General features: G+C 40.0%; 1 protein-coding gene across 4 annotated transcripts in view; it reads left to right on the top strand.

The window, feature by feature from the left end:
* Positions 1-22,500, top strand: part of tmem131 (transmembrane protein 131) — a 148,190-nt gene that overhangs the window by 66,595 nt on the left and 59,095 nt on the right. For all 4 annotated transcript variants that reach the window (XM_062039122.1, XM_062039121.1, XM_062039124.1 and 1 more), the window contains 6 exons: positions 2,760-2,828; positions 7,269-7,389; positions 18,856-18,972; positions 19,057-19,179; positions 19,254-19,334; positions 22,310-22,460. In XM_062039122.1, the coding sequence (XP_061895106.1) occupies positions 2,760-2,828; positions 7,269-7,389; positions 18,856-18,972; positions 19,057-19,179; positions 19,254-19,334; positions 22,310-22,460 (662 nt within the window). The remainder of the gene's footprint in view (positions 1-2,759; positions 2,829-7,268; positions 7,390-18,855; positions 18,973-19,056; positions 19,180-19,253; positions 19,335-22,309; positions 22,461-22,500) is intronic.

The following is a 22,500-nucleotide window of genomic DNA, read 5'->3' as shown; positions in this document are numbered from 1 at the left end:
ACATACATATATATACAACATATCTCCCTTTTTGAACTTTTGTTTTTCTTTCCTTGTAAACAAAACAAAATCACACAGTATGTGTGTTGTCTGTCTAATTATAAATAATGCAGACGAGGCGTGTTGGCTGAGTTCTTGACGTTTACTTTCACAGCGTGCTCATAACCTCATTCTTAGCTGCCGGGTGACGACATGCAACACTTTTCGAGGCTACCGCGCATGCTCGTCACTCCTGTTGCATGCTGGGTAGTGTAGTTGTTATATTCCTAGCTCATAACATCACATATTTCCCCCTATAAAGAACTAATGTTAACTCAATAAAGTGTATTTCTTTTTTTAGCTTTAACTTTTCATTTTTTAAGCACTGTAACCACATTTGCAAACAATTTTTCTCTTCATAGAATTTTCTTTCAATAAAGAGTGCAAAAATGTGAAAGCATCATAACAAACAGTTTTGTCAAATAGCAGCAGAATTGCACTTTTTGGAGAGCTGTATTATTTTCAGTTTTGTGCCCAAGGGACTGATTTTATTTAACACTATATTATTATTTATACACCTATAGTGATCACGTAGACAGGTTGTTTTTGTGTTACTGTATATATTTGTTTTTCTGAAAAATCCCACTTAATATACTTTGGGTAACAACAGTCAATATTTATTTATTTTATTTTATTTTTTTAGGGGGGTAACAGTCAATATTTATTTATTTATTAGATTTGATTTTTTTCTTATATAATAAAAGTGAGCTTTTGTTAAACCAAATATTGTGGTTTTTTCCATATACAACAACCTATCTGGACTCGATAAGAGAATCGATAAGGAATCGGTTCGATAAGAGGATTCGATAATAGGCTCGAACTCGATAATTTCTTATCAAGCATCATCCCTAAATACAAATAAGGCAACGAGAGAAGTATCCCACACTTCTCTTTTGTAAAGTAAACTTGTACAGCCGATATGGGCATCTACATCAACTATATGATTTGCCTTAGAAACTGGACAGGACCCAAAAATTTTTAAAAAAGTTTTTATTTTTTAAAGCAAAAATATGATATATTTTTTTAATTACTCGATTAATCGATCGGGATATTCGATAGAATACTCCATGACTAATATATTAGATAGCTGCAGCTCTACTCCATTTGTAGTGTAATAATGTTCATTGTCATTTCTAACTGCTTCTTTGCTATCAATTGTACCATCATATTTGTACATATCCTATTCGCGGATGCTGTCCTGTTGTTGTTGTCTCTTTGTCTTATCTCCCTCTTGTCCCCGCTTCATCCCAAGTGCAGGACTAATAGACTCAAAAACTCCTTTGTCCCACACGCCATTAGACTGTACAACTCCTCTCTGGAGGGGAGGGGGGGGGTACTAGGATGACAGGGGATGCAAAATAATAACAGTGAAATACTTTTTCATAACATGGTCACTACTGCCTAGTTTCTCTTGTTATATTCTTATTTTACTGTTATATTTTTATTCTCATCGTTGCTTTTTATTTTTATTCTATTGTAATATTTTTCTATTTTGTCTCCATTTATACCCCCATTATTTACTTTTTACAATTTTGTACACTGCTGCTGGAATTGAAATTTTCCTGAGGGAACTCTCCCGAAGGAATCAATAAAGTTCTATCTATCTATCTATCTATCTATCTATCTATCTATCTATCTATCTATCTATCTATCTATCTATCTATATCTATCTATCTCTCCCCCCCCCCCCCCCCCCCTCTGTCTTCTTTTCTCTCTCTTTCTATCCCCTCCTGGTCCGGCCCGGGTGCACCAAATTAAGATTAATTAAAGATTAAAGTACCAATGATTGTCACACACACACTAGATGTGGTGAAATTTGTCCTCTGCATTTGACCCATCCCCTTGGGGAGCAGTGGGCAGCAGCGGCGCCGCGCCCGGGAATCATTTTGGTGATTTAACCCCCAACTCCAATGATAATATAAATACATTTAATAAAGTCAAATACAAATAAGGCAACGAGAGAAGTATCCCACACTTCTCTTTTGTAAAGTAAACTTGTACAGCCGATATGGGCATCTACATCAACTATATGATTTGCCTGAGAAGCTGGATGGGACAAAAAAACAAAACAGAAACTGAATGTTAATTGTTCTTTTACTTGTTTGTAAAGGTGTAAAGTCTTCCAAGTGAAACTGGCTTGTCTCGCCCTCTTGTAATAACGCCTATTATTACTGTCTAATTATTTCATCCGTCACACAACCTGCTTGACACTGTGACACACCAGCGCCGCACTTCTCTGATCGACTGTTACGGCTTCGACCCGGCACATCCCGGGGTCATTAAAGACGCTATGAAATAAAAAAATATAATAAATTAGAAAAAAACCACAGTAGTGGATACAGGTGTTGTGTTACGGTGCGTGCCACACCTACGTAGTGGATGCTGTATTTGTTTAGATGGCTCTTTTGGCTGTCATGATGACATAGTTGTCTGCCTATTACAAGGGAGGGCCCTGGCCATTGTCAAGATGCACCTGTGGTCCAACAGGCTGGGCCAGTTGGAAAGAGGCACGTGGCTTTTAACTCCCTTCCGTCGGTTGTAGATCTCTCAGGATGAATCATTCTGGATTTTAAACGACGGCAGCAGTACCACGGGCGTCCCGGTTCATAACTAACAAAATCGCCGCCGCTTTTGTATTTAGACTGGTTGGAAATGCACACAAACTTGGATGCTGTTCTCCTTCGCCTGCTCATCCTTCTTCTTCTTCTCATCCCCCGCAGCACGTCCCCGCACCGTGGGAACTGCCGACCCATACGCTTTGAACCTCCCATGTTGGATTTTCACGAACAGTGAGTGACTATTCTTTCCCCCCCGACACACCCACGTAAGGCTGCCCGTCATTTACAACTCGGCAATAATTAGCAATTTGAAAAAAAAAGGCTTGTTAGAAATCGGCGGACTGTGCTCTAGGCACACATTCTGGACTTCAGCACCTCACGTCACCTTTACTCGCCTTATCACAGCACATTCCAGTGTTTGGCAGCAGGTACCCGCCCCTGTAGTATGTCTCGCTTCCTTGTGGCCTGCGGAGGCAGAAACGGCAGCAAGGGAAGGAGGCGGGTGGTGTCCCGGCTGTCAACAAGCCTTCCTCCCCTGAACCGTGACAGCAACAAAGCTGCACTTATCAGCTCTCGCTGTTCTAAACGCAACCTGCTCCCTGCCCAGCCACACATGATGCGTTCGCGGCATCAACCGACTACAACTTAGGACGCACTCAGGATCAATGCTGAAGTGTCAACAGAATTTTGCAATTTTGAATGCATCACAGATTTACAAACCCCAAAAGCAGTGAAGTTGTCACGTTGTGTAAATGGTAAATAAAAAGAGAATACAATGATTTGCAAATCCTTTTCAACCTATATTCAATTGAATAGACTGCAAAAACAAAATACTTAATGTTCCAACTGGTAAACTTTGTTATTCTTTGCAAATATTAGCGCCTTTGGAATTTCATGCCTGCAACATGTTTAAAAAAAGACTGAGAAAGTTGAGGAATGCTCATCCAACATTTACTTGGAACATCCCAGAGGTGAACAGGCTAATTGGGAACAGGTGGGTGCCATGATTGGGTATAAAAGCAGCTTCCATGAAATGCTCAGTCATTCACAAACAAGGACGGGGCGAGGGTCACCACTTTGTCAACAAATGCCTGAGCAAATTGTTTAAGAACAACATTTCTCAACCAGCTACTGCAAGGAATTTAGAGATTTCACCATCTGCGGTCTGTAATATTAAGTTAAAGTACCCATGATTGTCACACACACACTAGGTGTAGTGAAATTTGTCCTCTGCATTTGACCCATCCCCTTGATCACCCCCTGGGAGGTGAGGGGGAGCAGTGGGCAGCAGCGGTGCCGCGCCCGGGAATCATTTTTGGTGGTTTAACCCCCAATTCCAACCCTTGATGCTGAGTGCCAAGCAGGGAGGTAATGGGTCCCATTTTTATAGTCTTTGGTATGACTCGGCCGGGGTTTGAACTCACAACCTACCGATCTCGGCCGAGTCATACCAAAGACTATAAAAATGGGAGCCATTACCTCCCTGCTTGGCACTCAGCATCAAGGGTTGGAATTGGGGGTTAAATCATCAAAAGGTTCAGAGAATCCGGAGAAATCACTGCGCGTAAGCGGCAAGGCCGAAGAATTCGATCCCTCGGGCGGTACTGCTTCAAAAAGCGACATCGGTGTGTAAAGGATATCACCACATGGGCTCAGGAACACTTCAGAAACCCACTGTCAGTAACGACAGTTGGTCGCTACATCTGGAAGTGCAAGTTAAAACTCTACTATGCAAAGCCAAGGCCGTTTATCAACAACACCCAGACACGCCGCCGGCGTCGCTGGGCCCGAGCTCATCTAGGATGGACTGATGCAAAGTGGAAAAGTGGTATGACGAGTCCACATTTCAAATTGTTTTTGCCAACTTCACTGGTTTTGGGTTGTGTACAATCAGTAGCTGCGTTTCCATAGTTTTTTGCAAAATAAAAGCGATATTTCTAAAATTTCGACTAAGTACATTTGCGACCTGTAGGTGTTTCCATGAAAGGGTGTTTTCCCGTAAAATTTCATCCCACAAGACTCCCATTTGTGGAAAATTGCAGCCACCGCTGCAATTCGCTCAAAGGCCACCGTCCTTACGCCCCCCTCGACTCTGTTCGGGCATCAGAGTCTCTGCAGACCTCTATTCCCAAGAAAGGGACCGGCATGACGGCCGGGTGCGGCGGTGCTGGCTCGCACCCCCGGCCCACCAATCTGAAGCAAGACCAAGACCACCTGCCTGCATCGGTTCTGAGTTTAAAGTGACCTCTAAATGCGAAAAAAAGTGTTTCCATCGGGCTTCTGCAAATAACCGCAATATCGAAACGTCTCAAAAACCACCTCATGAGAGCGCAATAATGTTTTAGCGATATTTGAGTTTTTTTCTAAATATGGGTGTTTGCATTACTAGTTTCTTATTGCGTCATTTAGGTTTCGCGCATTTCTAGGGGTAATGGAAACGCAGCTAGTAAAGCATCTAAAGCAGGGGTCACCAACCTTTTTGAAAGCAAGAGCTACTTCTTGGGTACTGATTAATGCGAAGGGCTACCAGTTTGATACACACTTAAATAAATTGCCAGAAATAGCCAATTTGCTCAATTTACCTTTAACTCTATGTTTTTATTAATAATTAATGATATTTACACTTAATTGAACGGTTTAAAAGACTAGAAAACACGAAAAAAATGACAATTAAATTTTGAAACATAGTTTATCTTCAATTTCGACTCTTTAAAATTCAAAATTCAACCGAAAAAAAGAAAAGAAAAACTTAAAAAAAGAATTTGTGGAACATCATTAGTAATTTTTCCTGATTAAGATTAATTTTAGAATTTTGATGACATGTTTTAAATAGGTTAAAATCCAATCTACACTTTGTTAGAATATATAACAAATTGGACCAAGCTATATTTCTAACAAAGACAAATCATTATTTCTTCTAGATTTTCCAGAACAAAATTTTTAAAAGAAATTCAAAAGACTTTGAAATAAGATTTAAATTTGATTCTACAGATTTTCTAGATTTGCCAGAATAATTTTTTTGAATTTTAATCATAATAAGTTTGAAGACATATTTCACAAATATTCTTCGTCGAAAAAACAGGAGCTAAAATGAAGAATTAAATCAAAATGTATTTATTATTCCTTACAATAAAAAAAATTAAAAAAACTTGAACATTGATTTAAATTGTCAGGAAAGAAGAGGAAGGAATTTAAAAGGTAAAAAGATATATGTGTTTAAAAAACCTAAAATTATTTTTAAGGTTGTATTTTTTCTCTAAAATTGTCTTTCTGAAAGTTATAAGGAGCAAAGTAAAAAAATTTATGAATTTATTTAAACAAGTGAAGACCAAGTCTTTAAAATATTTTCTTGGATTTTCAAATTCTATTTGAGTTTTGTCTCTTTTAGAATTAAAAATGTAGGGCAAAGCGAGACCAGCTTGCTAGTAAATAAATAAAATTTAAAAAATAGAGGCAGCTCACTGGTAAGTGGTGCTATTTGAGCTATTTTTAGAACAGGCCGGCGGGCTACTCATCTGGTCCTTACGGGCTACCTGGTGCCCACGGGCACCGCGTTGGTGACCCCTGATCTAAAGGTTCCCCGAGTGTGAGAAAAGGCGTTTATGGGACAACAGTTGAATTTAGTTGAACCACTCCTTAAAATGATAAAACCATTTGCTAAATTTATTGCCTGACATGAAATGTACGACTTAACCATATACTGTCGATTATTTGCCCAATTTATTGCACCATATGATATGTTATGACTTGACTGTATAGATGATTTCCTTAATTTATTGCACTATATGACATTTTACGACCTGAGCAAACCTGTTTTTCAGCCGTCGTATTGCTACCACACTGGGAAAAATGCAGTAATTGTTGCTTGTAATGAGCAAAACAAATCTGCCGATGGAACATGTCAAAATTGTCTTGGTAAAATTTCTTCAAATAAGATATATTTAAGCTTTAAAAACTTAAAAGCGATCTTAAAATGAGCAATTAAAACTTACTACTCGGGAGATTTTGACTTGTATTAAGTTTATTTCGAGATTTTGACTAATTTCCGGACTATAAGTCGCACCTGACTATAAGCCGCACCAGCTAAATTTAGGGGAAAATACAGATTGCTCCATATATAAGCCGCACCCGACTATAAGCCGCAGGGTTTTGATGTGTAATTAGCGTAGTATATAGGGGTTCCTGCTACCACGGAGGGGATTGTCGGGACAGAGATGACTGTTTGGGAACGCAAAGCGTCCCATTTGTTAACAATAAATCTTTCAATCATTCAATCAAACTTTCACATCTTTGACATGGCGAACAGCATTCGTGCAGAGTACAAATAATACAACGGTGCAAAGTAATACAAAGTGCTCGCCTGTACGTTATCAAAATAACCAGCCTACCGGTATATGAAAAGTCAGTCTTTAATCATTGTGTCATCATCTTCCTCCTGCGTACTAAAACCACCGAAATCCTCTTCGTCGGTGTCGGAGAAGAACAGGCCGTAAATAAGCCGCACCCTTGTATAAGCCGCAGCGACCAGAACGAGGGGGAAAAGTAGCGGCTTATAGTCCGGAAATTACGGTACTCGGTTGTGAGTTTTTCCAGTCTTCTTCTTTATACCAAAGTGTCTCATTGTTGTTTACAGTTTGCTGCTTCTAATCTGTTTCTGTCCTTCTTTGACAGGCCTGTGGGGATGCCAAAAATGGATAAAGTTTATTTACATAATCCTAGCTCAGAAGAAATTAGTTTGTTATCAATATCAGCAACGACTGCACATTTTCACGCCTCCTTTTTCCAGAACAGGGTGAGTATGTGTTCCTTCTGGTTGGGATTTCATTCTCTGTCATTTCAAACAACGACATTTGCTTCTGTATCTTTGACTTTGAAGTAGTGCTGTCAAATGATTGAAATATGTGACCTGTGCTGGCAAAATGAGTCACAATGAGGAAATTTTAAAAACTGAGTTATTGTTATTTACACATTCTCCATCTAAAGACCTTCAAAATGATATATGGTTTGTTGGAATCGGACAGAAAATGACCGAGTTACATCCGATTGAAGTCGACCAAGTTTGAGGGTCCGTTTTGAGAAAAAACAGCTTAAAGTTTACTGTTCCAGAATAAGAATGTTCCAAAACAAAACTCCATAGCAACCATACCTTAAAAGTCCTTGTAGCAACACCAAAATTGGTACAATTAAAGTCAAATCCCATGTCTAAAGGAAAAGTATATATTCAACTCTATTGAAAACGGTTATGTACAAAAATTTCAACACTGTTATGTCACAGTTTTTTTTTGTTCACTGGTCAGTTTGTCAGCTGGTCAGCTGTCCGTAATATTCCTGACCAGCAGCACTAAGAAGATTCGCCGACTGCAGTGAATTTAGCGCACTTGCAACCGCCTGTGTACCCTCTCCACCTTCTAAATCCATTATGGAATGTAAAACAGTCTAACTTATCCACAGAAATAGTAATTAAATGTTCGAAAATCACCTTTTTTCACCAAATAATCCGCTCGAATTACTGTGTTGTTTTTCATCAGGGCGCTGCCATGATACCACAATGCACCGCGCGGGGTGATTCAACCAATGAGGGTACGCCTCACAGCGACCCTTAGCAACAAGCCGGATTTGTTTACGTCGGGACAGGTTTAAAAACTCGAATTATATTGGTTCAGAATGGCGTCATCGGGAATTCCATGCTCATTTTTAGAAAGTAGGTAAACTTGGCGTCACATTGATACCAAATATGGCTAGGGGGATTCCCCTTATTGCCGCGAGTGAGCGTTGAAAACACTTGATTTTCTCAAGGAATTTTAACACAAAGGACTAATTTCTGAAGACATACCTCGTACAAAACCTTCAAATAAAGGTGATTTAAGATGTTTTCTTGCTATTTCCATGATTGGGATCGCTAGATTGTGGCTTTATGGACTAATTTTTGTGAAAATCTCAATTTCAACCAAGATATATTTTTTTCACTTATTTGCCTGTAGGTCAAAATTAGCCTGTGCGCATTCCGACTCATTTTGCCAGCACGGGTCACATATTTCATTACAATGAATTGCTTTTTTTTATCAGTAGTTAACTCACAATTTCAATAATCAGTTATTTTATATTTGATATTTGGTTGTCAAACTTTTTTCACCAAGTACCACCTCAGAAAACACTTGCAAAGATGGTAATAAATCCATTAGAAGAAGACAGCCTGCCATTGCCTTTAAGTTGGACACACACATCTATACCTTTGGCCATTCTGAGCCGGTCATTTCCAGGAGTTATCTGAGAAGCCTCCGTTTTACTAATGATTTCTAAGTTGTAAAAATGTGTAGAATAAATATTACATTTCTGTCAACAAAGATTTGCGTCAGCCTGCGACACATCAATCAATCAATCAAAGTTGACTTGTATAGCCCTTAATCACAAATGTCTCAAATAAGCATTTTGATGGTAGGCTCATATAGACACTTACATCATGTGTTGCTTATAAAAGGCTTTTTAAAATTTTTTGCGGCTCCAGACTAGCGATGTCCGATAATGGCTTTTTTGCCGATATTGTCCAACTCTTAATTACCGATTCCAATATCAAGCGATACCGATATATACAGTCGTGGAATGAACACATTATTATGCCTTATTTTGTTGTGATGCCCCGCTGGATGCATTAAACAATGTAACAAGGTTTTCCAAAATAAATCAACTCAAGTTATGGGAAAAAAAGCCAACATGGCACTGCCATATTTATTATTGAAGTCACAAAGTGCATTATTTTTTTTTACCATGCCTCAAAACAGCAGCTTCGTATTTGGGACATGCTCTCCCTGAGAGAGCATGAGGAGGTTGAGGTGGGCGGGGTTGAGGTTGGGGGGTGGGGGGGGGGTGGGGGGTGTATATTGTAGCGTCCCGGAAGAGTTAGTGCCGCAAGGGGTTCTGGGTATTTGTTCTGTTGTATTTATGTTGTGTTACGGTGCGGATGTTCTCCCGAAATGTGTTTGTCATTCTTGTTTGGTGTGGGTTCACAGTGTGGCGCATATTTGTAACAGTGTTAAAGTTGTTTATACGGCTACCCTCAGTGTGACCTGTATGGCTGTTGACCAAGTATGCTTTGCATTCACTTGTGTATGTGAAAAGCCGTAGATCAGGGGTCACCAACCTTTTTGAAAGCAAGAGCTACTTCTTGGGTAGTGATTAATGCGAAGGGCTACCAGTTTGATACACACTTAAATAAATTGCCAGAAATAGCCAATTTGCTCAATTTACCTTTAACTCTATGTTATTATTAATAATTAATGATATTTACACTTAATTGAACGGTTTAAAAGAGGAGAAAACACGAAAAAAATGACAATTCAATTTTGAAACATAGTTTATCTTCAATTTCGACTCTTTAAAATACAAAATTCAACCGAAAAAAAGAACAGAAAAACTAGCTAATTCGAATCTTTTTGAAAAAATTTAAAAAAGAATTTATGGAACATCATTAGTAATTTTTCCTGATTAAGATTAATTTTAGAATTTTGAGGACATGTTTTAAATAGGTTAAAATCCAATCTACACTTTGTTAGAATATATAAAAAATTGGACCAAGCTATATTTCTAACAAAGACAAATCATTATTTCTTCTAGATTTTCCAGAACAAACATTTTAAAATAAATTCAAAAGATTTTGAAATAAGATTTAAATTTGATTCTACAGATTTTCTAGATTTGCCAGAATATTTTATTATTATTTTTTCTCTAAAATTGTCTTTCTGAAAGTTATAAGAAGCAAAGTAAAAAAAATTAATGAATTTAAACGAGTGAAGACCAAGTCTTTAAAATATTTTCTTGGATTTTCAAATTCTATTTGAGTTTTGTCTCTCTTAGAATTAAAAATGTCGGGCAAAGCGAGACCAGCTTGCTAGTAAATAAATACAATTTAAAAAATAGAGGCAGCTCACTGGTAAGTGCTGCTATTTGAGCTACTTTTAGAACAGGCCAGCGGGCTACTCATCTGGTCCTTACGGGCTACCTGGTGCCCGCGGGCACCGCGTTGGTGACCCCTGCCGTAGATATTATGTGACTGGGCCGGCACGCAAAGTAAGTGCCTTTAAGGTTTATTGGCGCTCTGTACTTCTCCCTACCTCCGTGTACACAGCGGCGTTTTAAAAAGTCATACATTTTACTTTTTAAAACAGATACCGATCATTTTGAGTTAAAGTTAACTTTATCGGCCGATAATATCGGCAGTCTGATATTATCGGACATCTCTACTCCAGACCTATATATTTTTTATATTTTCGGTCCAATATGGTGGTTCTTTCAAGATTTTGGGTTGCCGACCCCTGCTTTTGGGGATGTTGTCGTTCGAGGCACTTTGTGACTAAGGGCTACATGGATAAAATGTGACTGATTCTTTGCGTTCCTTGTTCGTGGCATTTTTAACTTTTCAAACAAGCCAAGTGCCTGCGCCTGACCTACAAATCCTGCAGGCATGGTTGCAGCACACACAACTCACATGTGAAGAAGCCCTCTGATGGCTCAGGGAGTTAATTGCATTTCGAAAATGTAGGAGGGTTGTCGGAACAAAGTGTCACTTTGTAAAATACTTTGTTGTAGAAGAATGTGCATCGTGTGTTGTCGTTGGTGGGAGTTTGGGAAGAGGTTGATTACAATTGTAGCTCCACGCTTGACTATGTGTTACATTTTGTTTTAACAACATAAGAGTACATCTCAGTAGATGTTGCTTACTACTCTAAAAGGAGGATGGGGTATGCCACCCTCACAATTCAGTATCTACCTCACTATTTGGTTCATTGTGCATACAATAAAGGAACAAAATGTAAAACATAAAACTGCTTTTACAAACTGTATAGTGGACACAAACAGGCGATTTGACTATAACTATAGCATAATAGGAAAAACTGAAGGATTTTGATACATAATTTTACACTAAAGAACTGAAAGCAATTCATTGTAGGTCAGTATATGCTAAGCTGCCTAAACAAAACATGTTTGTGTCCCGAGTGACAAGGCAAATTAGTGTATCTAAAAGGGCTTTCAGTATGTAAAGCAGGGCTGTACGGTGCGACAAATTGACTCGCAAATGCTCTTAAACATGGACCGTGTGACTTGTTGTTCCTAAAATAAATCAATGCAAATTTTATAAAACTATCTGTATAGCATGTTAGCAATATATTTAAACCATAACCAAATGGACAAGTGATTGATCACTCGTGTTGAGAGCTGTGTGTATCCCCCCCCAACCACCACCTGTCCTACTCCTAGCTCACACACGCCGTGTTCCAACACGGATGAAAGTAGATCTTAGTTGGAGGAACTGGTCAGTAAAACACAGCTTTTCTTTCTCCACCACTTGACACAAACTGCAGTGCGCGGTCGTAACTACGAGGGTCGGGGGGGGCAATATTGAACAAGCAATCAATAACAGTGACAAAGTTGCTATTCAAAAAATACTGCCTTTGTTGAAGGTGCAATAAAAGGAAAACGTGTTCAAGTGTAACAAAATAGTGCAAAGTGTGAAAATGTAAACAGAGAAACCTGAGAAGAACTATTTTCTACAGGTTTAGTGCCAGGCAGTTACAGCTGTGCTCTAAAGGGTGAGCGCGGTGAAGGTGGTGTGGTATTGGTGGGCACAAGTGCCTCGCATCATTTACAGCATTACGGTCCGTTTTTAAAGAATCCAAAAAACTGCCATACTGTCGAGGGGACTTTTCCCTTTTTTTATCCACAATCTCTCTACTCTCTAAAGCACTCTTTTTTTACTTTTTCTTCAACAAGATGGCACAACCAAACTTGATATTTAATAGTGTTACCAGATTGCAGTTAGTGTGTCAGTCCCGCTGATCAGATATCATTTGCAGGCATGTGAAATTTCTGCCAAAACACGGAAATCCGCGTTTTTAAGCATTCATTTTCGTGTCAAAATATAAGTTTTAAAGGCCTACTGAAAGCCACTACTAGCGACCACGCAGTCTGATAGTTTATATATCAATGATGAAATCTTAACATTGCAACACATGCCAATACGGCCGGGTTAACTTATAAAGTGACATTTAAAATTTCCCGGGAATTATCCGGCTGAAACGTCGCGGTATGATGACGTATGCGCGTGACGTCAATGGTTGAAACGGAAGTATTCGGACACTATTGAATCCGATACAAAAAGCTCTGTTTTCATCGCAAAATTCCACAGTATTCTGGACATCTGTGTTGGTGAATCTTTTGCAATTTGTTTAATGAACAATGAAGACTGCAAAGAAGAAAGTTGTAGGTGGGATCGGTGTATTAGCAGCTGGCTGTAGCAACACAACCAGGAGGACTTTGACTTGGATAGCAGACGCGCTATCCGCCGCTAGCCGCCGACCGCATCGATGATCGGGTGAAGTCCTTCGTCGCTCCGTCGGTCGCTGGAACGCAGGTGAGCACGGGTGTTGATGAGCAGATGAGGGCTGGCTGGCGTAGGTGGAGAGATAATGTTTTTAGCATAGCTCTGTGAGGTCCCGTAGCTAAGTTAGCTTCAATGGCGTCATTAGCAACAGCATTGTTAAGCTTCGCCAGGCTGGAAAGCATTAACCGTGTAGTTACAGGTCCATGGTTTAATAGTATTGTTGATTTTCTGTCTATCCTTCCAGTCAGGGGTTTATTTATTTTGTTTCTATCTGCAGTTAAGCCCGATGCTATCACGTTAGCTCTGTAGCTGAAGTGCTTCGCCGATATATTGTCGTGGAGATAAAAGTCACTGTGAATGTCCATTTCGCGTTCTCGACTCTCATTTTCAAGAGGATATAGTATCCGAGGTGGTTTAAAATACAAATCCGTGATCCACAATAGAAAAAGGAGAAAGTGTGGAATCCAATGAGCCAGCTTGTACTTAAGTTACGGTCAGAGCGAAAAAAGATACGTCCTGCACTGCACTCTAATCCTTCACTCTCACGTTCCTCATCCACAAATCTTTCATCCTCGCTCAAATTAATGGGGTAATCGTCGCTGCTGGTGTAAACAATGGGGAAATGTGAGGAGCCTTTCAACCTGCGACGTCACGCTACTTCCGGTACAGGCAAGGCTTTTTTTATCAGCGACCAAAAGTTGCGAACTTTATCGTCGATGTTCTCTACTAAATCCTTTCAGCAAAAATATGGCAATATCGCGAAATGATCAAGTATGACACATAGAATGGATCTGCTATCCCTGTTTGAATAAAAAAAATGTCATTTCAGTAGGCCTTTAAAAAATACCATCCGGCTAGCTTACTCGTTACCACCTCCATTGGCTCTCCAAGCCACAACATTGACGGCTTTCTACTTTACCGCTAATCATATTTGGACGAGTACAATCCGAACGCTGTTACTTCCGAACCAGTTGTAGTTCTACAGTGTTTATTAGTAGTCAGCGAGAAGATATATTTTTGACGTAAGCAGAGGTCACAACAACGGAAGTATGTCACCCGAGGGCGTGTGGCTACAGGATAGAGTTGTCAAGTTATTTGAGTGCATATTAAATAATTATACATTTTCAATGATCAAAATGTTGGTAAATGGTCTGCTAAAAAAAACATGTCGTACATTACATTGCACGTGTCCAAAAGAGGTTGGTAGGTGAGAATAATTATGAAGGTAGAAATGTGCCAATTTTCTTTCAAAGTTCTCGTAGCAACAATTTTTCTTTTTTCCGTTTTTGTTTTCCGTCAAAGGGCCTGCGTTGCTCGGTTACCAGAGAGCGAGTGCCTTTGTTCATGCAACCGACCTTGCTGTGCAACTTCCGCTTTCTTCCGACGAAGAAGAAAAAACGTATTGAATGTTTTATTGAACGCATTTTTTAAATTGTGTTATTGCTATCGATTGTTTGTACTGCAATATATATCGATATTGTTCCATCGCCCAACCCCACACCGCATGCCTGCTACTCTTTTATTGTCTGACAAAGCCGGTGTGTATGAGGTGGAATTTCCAGTTTTCTTCGAGTCAATGTGTTTGGTATAATAGATGGGAATTTTTACCCGACATGTTTTTTCGACTGTCATCTGCAGTATTCTTCAAAAGATGTCGCTTATCAGCTGTTCGCCTATACCAGGGGTCGGCAACCCGCGGCTCCGGAGCCGCATGCGGGTCTTTGACCACTCTGATGCGGCTCAGCTGCATACTTGCCGACCCCACCGATTTTCCCAGGAGACTTATGGATCTCAGTGCCTCTCTTAGATAACTCCCAGGGAAAATATAATCCTATTTTCACTCTAATTACTAAATTAAGGGAGTACCCTAATTGCACTATAGTAATTGTTCTCTATAGCATTTACAAACTGCGTGCTAGCCCGGCCACATGTTGTATGTAGCTTTTCCTTGCACACATAGGAGACAGCAAAGCATACTTAGTCATCAGCCACACAGCTTACACTGACGGTAGCCGTATCAAACAACTTTAACACTGTTACGGTACAAATATGCGCCACACTGTGAACCCACACCAAAAAAGAATGAAAAACACATTTCTGGAGAACATCCCACCGTAACACAACATAAACACAACACAACCAATACCCAGAATCCCATGCAGCCCTAACTCTTCCGGTCTAGATTATACACCCCCGCTACCACCAAATCCCCCCACACATCAAACCCCCCCCCCCCCCCCCCCCCCCCCCCTTCCGTGCGTTGGTTGAGCGGAAGAGTTAGTGCTGCATGGGATTCTGGGTATTTGTTGTGTTGTGTTACAGTGCAGATGTTCTCCAGAAATGTGTTTGTCATTCATTTTTGGTGTGGGTTCAAAGTGTGGCGCATATTTGTAACGTAATAGTGTTAAAGTTGTTTTATAAGGCTACCGTCAGTGTAAGCTGTGTGGCTGCTGAACCAGTACGCCTTGCTGTCACTTACGTGAGCAAGCTGAAATTGCATTCTACATGTGGTTGAGCAGGTACACTGTTTGGGCAGGCTGTAGAGGGCGCCAAAAGCAGTGCCATCACGCCCTGATATTCGGGAGTCTCCCGGAAAAAATGAGAGGGTTGGCAAGTATGACGCTATCAAGCGCCATTTATTCAAAACTCGTGGGCCGCACTAACATCAAATGTCCACATTAAAGTGCGTGCCGGTGCGTGTGTCTGAGACCCCTGGTTAACATAGCACAAAGCATTTAAGCTGTATGCGGTGTTTTTCATTTTAAAAAAAATTTTTGTGGCTCCCATTATTTTCTTTAATTTGTGAAACTTGCCAAAATGGCTCTTTGAGTGGTAAAGGTTGCCGACCCCTGGCCTATACCAGGGGTCGGCAACCCCATATGTTGAAAGAGCCATATTGGACCAAAAATACAACAAAAAAAATCCTTCTAGAGCTGCAAAAAATTAAACGCCTTCTATAAGTCTTATAATGAAGGCAACACATGATGTAAGTGTCTATATTAGCTATTAACTATCAAAATGACTGTTTCGCAGGCCGACGCAAATCTTTGTTGATAGAAATGTTGAAATGTAATATTTATTATACACGTTTTTACAACATTGGAAAATACTAGTAAAACGGAGGCTAATCAGACGGTAAGATAACTCCTGGAAATGACTGTCTTAGAATGGCCAAAGTTATAGATGTGTGTGTCCAAGTTAAAGGAAACGGCAGGCTGTCTTCTTCTAATGGATTTATTACAATCTTTGCGAGCTGGGTAACGTTTGCTGTGGTCTGGAACAACATGGCACACAAACAACTACCAGAAATGCAGCCGGTATTACATACAGATGATGTGTCATGAGACATGCAAATATAAATTAAACACACAGAGGACATGAGTAAAGGAAATTAAATGAGCTCAAATATACCTACAAACGAGTCATAATGATGCAATATATACATACAGCTAGCTTAAATAGCATGTTAGCATTGATTTTAATTGATTGAGAAGTTTATTGACATCTTAAAGAATTGAATCCATGTAATGCTTTAAAAAGGCAAATGGATGGCACAAAAAGCCAAAAGGCTTGTTTGCATTGGGGTCCATTTTATTATTAGCTTGCAGTCATGCAGTGACTAAATATGCCTGATTAGCACTCCACACAAGTCAATAACATCAACAAAGCTCACCTTGGTGCATTCACGCACAGCATAAAACATTTGGTGGACAAAATTAGACAAACAAAGAGTGGCATTAAACACGCGTTACTGTGTCAGCGTTGGAGAAAGTTGTACATGCAAACAAAATAACGGTGCATTCATGGGCTGCCGAAATTAGTAGGACAAAACGGCGCTCGCCAAATCGTCTCATCGGTGAAGCATGTTTAATATAAACAGTGGGTTTTCTAACAATTAGGGAGGTTTGTGTCATGTTTGCTCTCTTAAATAAACAATATTGAAAAAAAAAGTTATCTTTTATACCATTTTTTTCATTTTCATACATTTTTGAAAAAGCTCCAGGGAGCCACTAGGGCGGCGCTAAAGAGCCGCAGGTTATACAAACGTCACAGTGGTCAAGTGACCCTTTTGAAGAAGACTGCACACAACATAGTGGACTTCTACTTGGCACTATTAATAGCTAGTTGTCATGAGAATCAGTGTTGGCTAGATCAGTGTTTTTCAACCACTGTGCTGCGGCACACTAGTGTGCCGTTGGATACAGTCTGGTGTGCCTTGGGAGATTATCTAATTTCACCTATTTGGGTTAAAAATATTTTTTTCAAACCAGTAATTATAGTCTGCAAATGATATGTTGTTGTTGAGTGTCTGTGCTGTCTAGAGCTCGGCCGAGTAACCGTGTAATACTCTTCCATATCAGTAGGTGGCAGCCGGTAGCTAATTGCTTTGTAGATGTCGGAAACAGCGGGAGGCAGTGTGCAGGTAAAAAAGGTGTCAAATGCTTAAACCAAAAATAAACAAAAGGTGAGTGCCCCTAAGAAAAGGCATTGAAGCTTAGGGAAGGCTATGCAGAACCAAACTAAAACTGAACTGGCTACAAAGTAAACAAAAACAGAATGCTGGACGACAGCAAAGACTTACTGTGGAGCAAAGACAATGTACAACCGAACATGACATGACAATCAACAATGTCCCCACAAAGAAGGATAAAAACAACTGAAATATTTTTGATTGCTAAAACAAAGTAGATGCGGGAAATATCGCTCAAAGGAAGACATGAAACTGGTACAGGAGAACCAAAAAAGAGAAAAAGACACCAAAATAGGAGCGCAAGACAAGAAGTAAAATACTACCAGTGTTTCCCATAAACTGCCAAGATACCTGTGGCGGTGGGGGCGTGGCTACGGGCGTGGTCACCATGACGTCATCGAGTAATTTGCATAATTTACTACAATGATATGATTTTCTCTAAAAAGGCTCAAAAAATGTATACTTATTAATTAATAATAACAGTTTTGTTTTAAATGTCCATCCATCCATCCATCCATCCATTTTACAATATAATTACAACACTATGTACATATTTATATACAGATTTGAACAATAAGTGTTTTACTGAAATATATTTATTAATTGTGGTTCTTACAAAAAATATATCTTATAAAATATAAAAGCTAAAATGTCTCTTAAAGCTCTCCCCCTTTAATTAGTGCATACTAAATAATTTAACTTTAGCCTACTACTACAACCATATTATTTACAGCAACATAAAGTGAAACAGAGGCAGAGGTGTCCTGCCACAGTCAGTAACAAATAAACAGAAAACAGTAGTGGTCAAATACAAATAAGGCAACAAGAGAAGTATCCTACACTTCTCTTTTGTAAAGTAAATCTGAACAGCCGATATGGGCATCTACATCAACTATATGATTTGCCTGAGAAGCTAGACAGGAATATAAAAATAAAATGTTTTATTTTTTTATTTGTGGCGGACGTAATTCTTTGGGAAACACTGACTACACACAGGAAAACAGCAAAAAAGTCCAATTAAGTCAGGGTGTGATGTGACAGGTGGTGACAGTACACCTACTTTGAGACAAGAGCTATATTGATGCATGCTTGGTTATGCTTTAAAGTCATATCCAACAATTGCGAAAACGACTTTTTACTGTCAACTGAGTTTTGTTTTTTAATGATTTCTCCTGTTGGTGTGCCTCTGTATTTTTTCAACACAAAAAATGTGCCTTGGCTCAAAAAAGGTTGAAAAACCCTGGGCTAGATAATGCCAAACAAAGCTGCTATGTTTTCATAGCACTCAACCTTTAGGTGCAGGTGGACTGGAGAATAAAGATCCTCAAGCTTTTATTGCCGCAGCTGTTCATGTGTGGGGGTCCCGCCTCGCACACAACTAACATTATCTCCCCTTTTGTGTCCCCCGGCAGATAATCCCACCAGGAGGCAACACGTCGTTTGATGTGGTGTTTCTGGCACGAGTCGTTGGGAATGTGGAAAACACGTTATTTATTAATACGTCACATCACGGAGTGTTTACATACCAGGTACATGAGCCATGCCAGCTAATCTTGTCTCCACTCTGAGCTGCATTGTTGTAATGATTTTTTCTGCATTTCCTTCTCTCAAAGGTTTTTGGGGTTGGCATCCCAAACCCTTTCAGGCTCCGCCCCTTTGTCGGGGCTCGAGTGCCAGTAAACAGCAGCTTCTCACCGCTAATTAACATTCATAACCCTTACAGTGAACCGCTGCAGGTAACGTAGCGCCGCCGTACACCATATAAGGGACACATGTGACAATATAAATTGACTTCCTGGGATGGCGACAGGTGGTTGAGATGTACTCCAGTGGTGGGGATCTTCATCTAGAGCTTCCCACAGGTCAACAGGGAGGCACAGGGAAATTATGGGTAAGTCACTCCAATTTATCATGTTAAAATAGTGCACATAATAAATGCGGTAATTATAGCCGAGCAGTAAAGGCTTGGGCATTGTGGAATACTGGTGCCAAATTTGTACTTCTGAAAACTGCCGATGCTTAAAGGGAAACTGCACTTTTTGCGGAATTTTGCCTATCATTCACAATACTCATGTAAGACGAAGACTAGGGATGTCCGATAATGGCTTTTTGCCGATATCCCGATATTGTCCAACTCTTTAATTACCGATACCGATATCAACCGATACCGATATAAACCGATATATACAGTCATGGAATTAACACATTATTATGTCTAATTTGGACAACCAGGTATGGTGAAGATAAGGTACTTTTAAAAAAAATATATAAAATAAGATAAATAAATTAAAAACATTTTCTTGAATAAAAAAGAAAGTAAAACAATATAAAAACAGTTACATAGAAACTAGCAATTAATGAAAATGAGTAACATTAACTGTTAAAGGTTAGTACTATTAGTGGACCAGCAGCACGCACAATCATGTGTGCTTACGGACTGTATCCCTTGCAGACTGTATTGATATATATTGATATATAATGTAGGAACCAGAATATTAATAACAGAAAGAAACAACCCTTTTGTGTGAATGAGGAGGGAGGTTTTTTGGGTTGGTGCATTAATTGTAAGTGTATCTTGTGTTTTTTATGTTGATTTAATTAAAAAAAAACAAATAAAAAAAAAAAAAACGATACCGATAATAAAAAAAACGATACCGATAATTTCCGATATTACATTTTAACGCATTTATCGTCCGATAATATCGGCAGGCCGATATTATCAGACATCCCTAACGAAGACCTTTTTGTTTTTTTATGCATTCAAACAGGTAAATAAACGTTAGCAAAAGTCGACTAACAGTGAAGCCACAGGGTGTCCCTCAAGTCCGCCTATAAAGCGCTCTAAAAAACCTCCAAGGTTTTATATATACACGCTGTACCCCGGCCCAGTCAGACCAAAGACTATAAAAATGGGAGCCATTACCTTGAGGAAAAAAAAATCGGTCTAAGCCTGGGCCCCTGGAGGGCGTCCAGACTGAGGCCAAGGGAAAAAACAACTCATAGCCATAGCACACATCCCTCTTACAAGAGCAGAGCTGATGCAACCAGCCACTTCTACATACAGCTATGAATAAAAAGTAAAAGAAACATATACACTGTGGTGGCCTCTGCGGTGTTCCACGCCATCGACTGCTGGGGTGGAGGGAGCATGGCCAGAGACGGGAGCAGACCCAACAAAGCAACAAAGAGAGCCGACTCCACTCTCGGCCGCCCAATTTTTGATTACCTTTCGAGGACCTCTGAAGAAACGTTTATCATTTTCCAAATTTGAACAACACAAAAACACATGCATAGGGCATTTATTCTTTGAGAAAGAATAAATGGCGCCTAGAACAGAGCCAGCTTGACCACCACACAATTTATTGGGCGGGACGTGTGCCGGACGTGACGTCAGTAAAAATCCAAGCAATAGGAGACGCTGTACTTTATTGAATGCGGGTGTTAAAGGCCTACTGAAAGCCACTACTACCGACCACGCAGTCTGATAGTTTATATATCAATGATGAAAACATTGCAACACATGCCAATACGGCCGGGTTAACTTATAAAGTGACATTTTAAATTTCCGACTAAACTTCCGGTTGAAAAACTCTTTTGGATATGACGTATGCACGTGACGTAGCCAGTAGAACAGAGGTATGGCTCCCCCATTGAGGCCAATACAAAAAGCTCTGTTTTCATTTCATAATTCCACAGTATTCTGGACATCTGTGTTGGTGAATCTTTTGCAATTTGTTTAATGAACAATGGAGGCTGCAAAGAAGAAAGTTGTAGGTGGGATCGGTGTATTAGCGTCTGGCTGTAGCAACACAAGGAGGACTTACTTGTATAGCAGACACGCTAGCCGATGCTAGCCACCAACCGATGCTAGCCGCCAACCGCATCTGTGATCGGGTGAAGTCCTTCGTCGCGCCGTCGATCGCTGGAACGCAGGTGAGCACGGGTGTTGATGAGCAGATGAGGGCTGGCTGGCGTAGGTGGAGCGCTAATGTTTTTATCATAGCTCTGTGAGGTCCGGTTGCTAAGTTAGCTTCAATGGCGTCGTTAGCGACAGCATTGTTAAGCTTTGCCAGGCTGAGAATTATTAACCGTGTATTTACATGTACATGGTTTAATAGTATTGTTGATCTTCTGTCTATCCTTCCAGTCAGGGATTTATTTATTTTGTTTCTATGGGCATTTGAGCCAGATGCTATCACGTTAGCTCAGTAGCTAAAGAGCTTCGCCGATGTATTGTCGTGGAGATAAAAGTCACTGTGAATGTCCATTTCGCGTTCTCGACTCTCATTTTCAAGAGGATATAGTATCCGAGGTGGTTTAAAATACAAATCCGTGATCCACAATAGAAAAAGGAGAGAGTGTGGAATTCAACGAGCCAGCTTGTACCTAAGTTACGGTCAGAGCGAAAAAAGATATGTCTTTCACTGCATTTTAGTCCGTCACTCTAACGTTCCTCATCCACGAATCTTTCATCCTCGCTCAAATTAATGGGGTAATTGTCGCTTTCTCGGTCCGAATCGCTCTAGCTGCATTGAAAACAATAGGAAAATATGAGGAAGTGAACAACTGACTACGTCACGCTACTTCCGGTAGGGGCAAGGCTTTTTTTTAATCAGAGACCAAAAGTAGCGAACTTTATCTTCGTTGTTCTATACTAAATCCTTTCAAAAATATGGCAATATCGTGAAATTATCAAGTATGACACATAGAATGGATCTGCTATCCCCGTTTAAATAAAAAAAAATTATTTCAGTAGGCCTTTAGTTGTAGCATTTACAGTAGAGGGAGTTTAACTACCTTTAGAGTGCTTTGCATACAGACAGTAGAGCATCACTCACCCATGCTGTGGGTACTTCCTTTGTCCAGGAGATTCCTCCCTTCGAGACCAAGGGGGTGATGAGAGCCAGCTTCTCTTCCAGAGATGCAGACAACCACACGGCTTTCATTCGAATCAAAACCAACGCTCCCGACGAGGACAAGTTAATCATCCTGCCGGTGGAGGTGGAGGTCACGTCAGGTGTGCTGCCAAACTGGTTTTCATCTCTCCACAAGCGCTC

This window comes from Entelurus aequoreus, linkage group LG27 (assembly GCF_033978785.1).
Source record: "Entelurus aequoreus isolate RoL-2023_Sb linkage group LG27, RoL_Eaeq_v1.1, whole genome shotgun sequence".
NCBI lineage: Eukaryota > Metazoa > Chordata > Actinopteri > Syngnathiformes > Syngnathidae > Entelurus > Entelurus aequoreus.
The sequence above is the reverse complement of the archived record's forward strand: the minus strand, read 5'-3'. Positions and strand labels throughout refer to the sequence as shown.